Source organism: Psammomys obesus, unplaced genomic scaffold, assembly GCF_907164565.1.
Source record: "Psammomys obesus unplaced genomic scaffold, mPsaObe1.curated_primary_1811, whole genome shotgun sequence".
Taxonomy (NCBI): Eukaryota; Metazoa; Chordata; class Mammalia; order Rodentia; family Muridae; genus Psammomys; species Psammomys obesus.
The window spans coordinates 18,189,613-18,194,660 of record NW_026596125.1 but is presented as its reverse complement, the minus strand read 5'-3'; the positions used below and the strand labels follow the sequence as shown (position 1 = coordinate 18,194,660).

At 51.3% G+C, this 5,048-nt stretch overlaps 1 protein-coding gene across 1 annotated transcript; it reads left to right on the top strand.

Moving 5' to 3' along the window:
• The first annotated feature begins 968 nt into the window (after positions 1-968).
• CUNH10orf82 (chromosome unknown C10orf82 homolog) lies at positions 969-5,048 on the top strand. The gene is made up of 3 exons (XM_055629968.1): positions 969-1,023; positions 3,326-3,544; positions 4,858-5,048. Exons 1-3 carry the CDS (start codon positions 969-971, stop codon positions 5,046-5,048), a joined length of 465 nt encoding a protein of 154 aa, XP_055485943.1.

Here is a 5,048-nt window from a genome sequence, read left to right as displayed (position 1 = left end):
CTGGACATGGATTCCCAGGCCCGCCAGTCTTAGACCAGCTCTCTCTCCGGTGGGCACACGGTGCCCGGGGTTAAGCGCATCTTGGATGCGTCCCCACCTTCACTGCTCTTGGCTGTACAGCATTGTCTGACTGCGTCACCAACAACTGACTGGTGTTCACCTCTTACGTCATGCCCTGGCCACAAAAGCATCACTTTAAAGAGATGCACCGGCTTGGCAGAATAGGGCATGAATGAGCCAGAGAATCTGTATACAAACTTTGGCTGGTTGTGGGAGGCCATTGGTGACCCCTTGCGACGGGAGGGTTTAGCTATAGAGCTGGTGTCTATACAGCTGGTGCCAGAGTGGGCACCATCCCCTCCATTCACCCCTCCTGGACATTATGCCAGCTTATTGGCAGCGTTCAGCTCCGCCCAAGGCAGGTGTGCTCCAAGGCTGTGCTGTGTGCATGTGTGGGGTCTCACGTGCATTGAATAAAGTTGGACAGGATGCAGTCACAAGACAGCAGTAGCATCCTGTCCCCCTAGTGTGGCACCCCAAATCTCTCCAGACATTGTCAGATGTTCTGAGCGTAAAGGGACTTAACAACACACGTTGCTACCAAAACCAGAGTCTGCCTGAATTAAGAGTGTGCTGGGGAGAACTGGGTTTTTTATCATTCCCCTCAGGCTGGTTTCATGAGCTCCCAGGCCTTGCTCATCTTTATAGCTCCATCCCGTTTTACGGCCATGTATGCATACAGCTTTGTTAGATTGATGGGGGGCAGAGGGCTGGAGGGTGGCAGGACACTCACAGGTGGGGATGTGCGATAAGCGTAGAGGGTAAGGAGCCCTTGGTACTCAGCCGAGGCAACTGTCAGCCAGCTGGCTGTGATGGTGGTGTATCTCTGTCTCAGCCCCTGGATTCTGGAGGCAGGGAAACGGTCTCGAGACCATTCCATGCCTCTTTCCCTTCACCAGCAGAGTGAAATGGAGTCTTCCAAGACCTTCATGAGACAGCTGCCCATCACACCAGGATACGGTGGTGAGTGACATTTGTAGCACTGGGCCTGGCCTCCGGCTTGTCTTGGTGCACTGTCTGTGTCTAACTGGGCTGGTGCAAGTGCTCCAGCTTTTAAGACACGCATGGAGAACACCGAGTGCTGCGAGGACACTAGGCTTGGATGATTGAAGAGAAACCGCTGAGGCCAAATCTGTCAGGGCATGGCCAGGCATACCGGAAGCTTTGAAACCTGCTGGGTGGCGTATAGATAGGACAGACGGAGTGCTGAGGATAGACAAACAGTGGTAAATTTGGGGGCTCTGTCCTTCCCGAGTTGGTCTTTACCAAGTCCCCCACAAGGGTGGTTCTTACTGTTCTCATTTCTTCCCGAGTCTCATAAAGGAGACCCAGCACCTGCAGTGCTGAGCTTGTAGCCCTGAAAGTCTCATGGCCTTTCATCCTTGACAAATGACAGTTGGTCTCCATTCCTCCTGTGGCTCTGAGAACTGCAAACATGTCAGGGGCCGCTCATTCTCCTCCTTAGCTGTTCGCAGAAGGATCTATGCTTACACAATATTCCAGGCTTTCCCAGGCTCACCAGGCCCCACCAGCTGGATAAGCGAATGGGTTTGGGGTACCAGCAGATTTAATTCACAACTCCCATTGTCTACTGTCTACATGATTGTAAATAACTTTATGTAAGGAATGAATTGATAAAATGCCAACCAGCCTAGTCATCTCTTGATGAATTTTGTAAGTTTGTCTCCAGCCATTCCCTGTTCTTTTATCAAAAGGACACCAGTCTTCAGCTTTCAGGATGGCTTAAGGATGGAATAATCTGACTTCTAGTTCCTTAATTATATTTCCTACAACGACATTTTCCTAGAAGACCAAAGGTGTCAGGGATTAAGGACTTGGATCTGTTTATTTGGGGGCTACAACACACCTCCTCTATGGGACACTCTATGATTCAAGCAGCTTTTGAAAAGTGCCCTTATAAGACTCAGTAAGGTAACTGGTATTTGCTAGGTGTGTGGCTGTCATGTATGTATATATACATACATAAAATATATAGATAAAAGTAGGTCCTGGCAGTAGAGATGCCACTTCAAAAGGGCCTTGAGGTTCTGTGGCTTGCTTTGTGACATCACAGGACATATTTTGATTGGCCACGGCTTGGGGAACTCGATGGTCTATAGTTACTTGCCGCTGTGACTAACACCTGACAAGGAATGGTGTCAGGGAGGAGGGGCTTATGTTGGCTGCAGTTTAAGGGCACAGCCTCAGGAGGGGGCCTGGCAGCAGGAGCTCACGGTGGGACTCCTCACAGCTGGGTGGACAAGAAGCAGAGAGGAGAGAGGGAGTGGTGCTGGGCTATCAACCTTGCAGCTGCCTCCAGCCACCACTTCCTGTCCAGGCCCCAGCTCCTAACGCCTGCACAAGGTCCCCAAACAGCAGCATGGGACCAAGGTTCAAATACCTGAGCCTGTGCGGACACGTTTCCCATTCAAACCAGAACGGATGAGGGATGTCGAGGTTAGCCTAGTAGATTCTTCTAGAAGATGCTCTCTTGCAGGGTACAGTAGTTGGAGCTGACACATTCAGCCCCAAAGCCAGGTTTTCTTTCTTAAGCAACGAAGGCAAAAGCAGTGAGCTCCAGACCTGAGAGCTCTTTATTTACTTTGCAGCTTAAAGCTAAGTTCTTAACCAGTCTCCCTCGTTTGTTCTTTTGAAAAATGGTTTTATTGTGACAATATTACAGCACTTAGGGAGTCAGCGTCCAGCTTAAATAAATAGTTGTGTTTTACCCTTACTAATTGTAATGATTACATGTTATTTTGTGGGAAATGGTGAAAAATTGTCCTGGGGGTGGGTCTTGCAGATAATGAATTTACCTTTTCATGCTATAGTCTCTGCTTTTAATGGGCCTGCAATTTCCCTATGGTCTGGCAAGAAAGATCCCAGATTGCATTTGGGAAGTGTCAAGGAAAATAAGCTTTTTCTCTAAAAAAGATGAATAATTTCAATTACTTCTCAGACTATCATTTGGGCCCATTAAATGCTTTCCACATTTGCTGTTCAGCCTGACATTGGGGGCTTTGCCATCAAAGACCAGGACTGTCATCGCCTTTGTTGGAATGGATCTCCCCTCCCCAGCTCCAAGGTCATTTCTCTGCAGCCTTGGGAGGGCCAGCCGTGGTGCAAACAACAACACCATTTGTATTAATGGCCTTTGGAAAAATACAGTTGGTGTCAGTGGATGGGAGCCAAGTGGAGACAGAGGCAGGCTCTCAGACGGGAGCTGGCCACCTCACTCGGGCTGCGATTCCCTGTGCGCTCCCAGGCTTCATACCGTGGCTCAGCTGCCAGGGATCCCCGAGAGAGGACCGCATGAACGACTGTGTCAGAGCCTTCCAGGAGAAAACACAGAGATACAAGGAGCAGGAGGAGGAACTCAACAACACTGTAGACAACAACCCCGTCCTCAAGCCGGTCACCACTGAGGACACAGTGCTGTGGACGCTGCACGAGTATGCCAGGAAGTACCACCCCCTGACTCTGGGTACGGCCTCCCCCAAGTCAGGGGTCCTGAGTGAGATCCCAGCAGGCCGCTGTGCAGCCTCAGAGAGCCCCAGCTGAACACAGCCCTTGCTGAGAGCAGGGACCCGTGGGGCAGATGTGGGAGCCAGCCAGCGCCTAGGAGCTTGGAGGCCAGCCCCTGTTGGCCTTTGAGCATCAGCCCAGGGACCTGTGGGTGCCACTTTGGGAGTTCTCCCTGAGTTGGGTGTCATTGTTCTCTAAGCAGACACAGTAGCCCTGTGAAGCGGAGACAGTCTTCCCCATTGAAGCCACCAGAGGTACCCTCGGGGGTCACAGCAAGGATGCCGCCATTCACCCTAGATTTGAATCCAGCCACTGTAGATACTAATTCTGCAGGAAGTCTTTCATACAGAATGACAGATGACAGAAATTAATGCAATTTTGACCTGGATTATTTGCACATCTAAAGGGCTATAGGAAAAGTAAGGCGGAGGGCCAGGATGGGTCAGTCTGTAGAGCACTCGCTGTACAAGTCTGAGGACCTGTTTGACGTCCCCACAGCCCATGTAAACACGCCGGGTACAGTGGCACATGGCTGTAACTGTTGTATAGGTAGGTCTCAGGCTGGCTGGCCAACTAGCATAGCCAAATTGATCTCCAGAATCATTGAGATACCCAGCCCCCAAATAAAGTAAGAGTGATGAAAGAAGACATTCACTGTGGTCCTCTGGGCTGCAAAGTACACGAACACACATGAATACACACACATGTGCACACATGCACACACACACACACACACATACACACACGCCCACACTGGGCTAATAGCCCAGTAGTTAATACTAAGTTGTTTAGGGACTCATCCAGAACATATGGTGATTTTTATGTGCACAGGAAGGTGGAATAGGGTGTCCAGCTTTGAATTCTGGGCTTGGGGCCTTGTCTGGTTCTTCCGGCACCTGATGGTGGCAGTGGAACTGGCCCACGGCCATGCCAGGCAGTGTCACCTCCAGAACCTAGTGGAGCTTGTAGAGCTGATTGTGGTGTGCCTTCTCCCACCTGGTGGCTCATCTGGGTCTGGGGTCTGAGAGCTGGTGTGTCCTGGACCTGTCCTACCTATCCCTCCTGGCTGTGTCTCAGGATGTGCCACAGAAGTGTCACACATGGGGCTGACAGTGGTGCCCGCCTTCAGGGCTGCTGCTGAGAGAGTGAGATCACTGGCACACAGTGGGCCGAGGTGTGGACGGGTTCCGGGCAATGTGACTTGTCTGGGAGCCTGGGAGGGCCTCCCACTGTGCTCTCTGAACCCTCAGGAGCCCGGCTGTCTCCTTGCAGAGCACAAGAACGTGAAGAAACCCATACACGAGCCTCCTATCCCTGGCTGGGCGGGCTTCCTGCCCAGAGCCAGGGTCACTGAATTCGGCTGTGCCACAAGGTATACCATCATGGCCAAAAAGTGTTACGAAGACTTCCTGAGTTTGGGGGAGCAGTCCAGGAGAGCCCAGATGAAGTCCTACGAGCAGTAA

What these genes read in the sequence shown, in the direction of transcription:
- CUNH10orf82 (XM_055629968.1), top strand. Translation starts at nt 969, where the DNA reads ATGGAGTCTTCCAAGACCTTCATGAGACAGCTGCCCATCACACCAGGA. An exon ending in CATCACACCAGGATACGGTG is followed by an intron (nt 1,024 to 3,325) that starts GTGAGTGACATT and finishes GTGCGCTCCCAG; the next exon opens with GCTTCATACCGTGGCTCAGC. An exon ending in GTACCACCCCCTGACTCTGG is followed by an intron (nt 3,545 to 4,857) that starts GTACGGCCTCCC and finishes GTCTCCTTGCAG; the next exon opens with AGCACAAGAACGTGAAGAAA.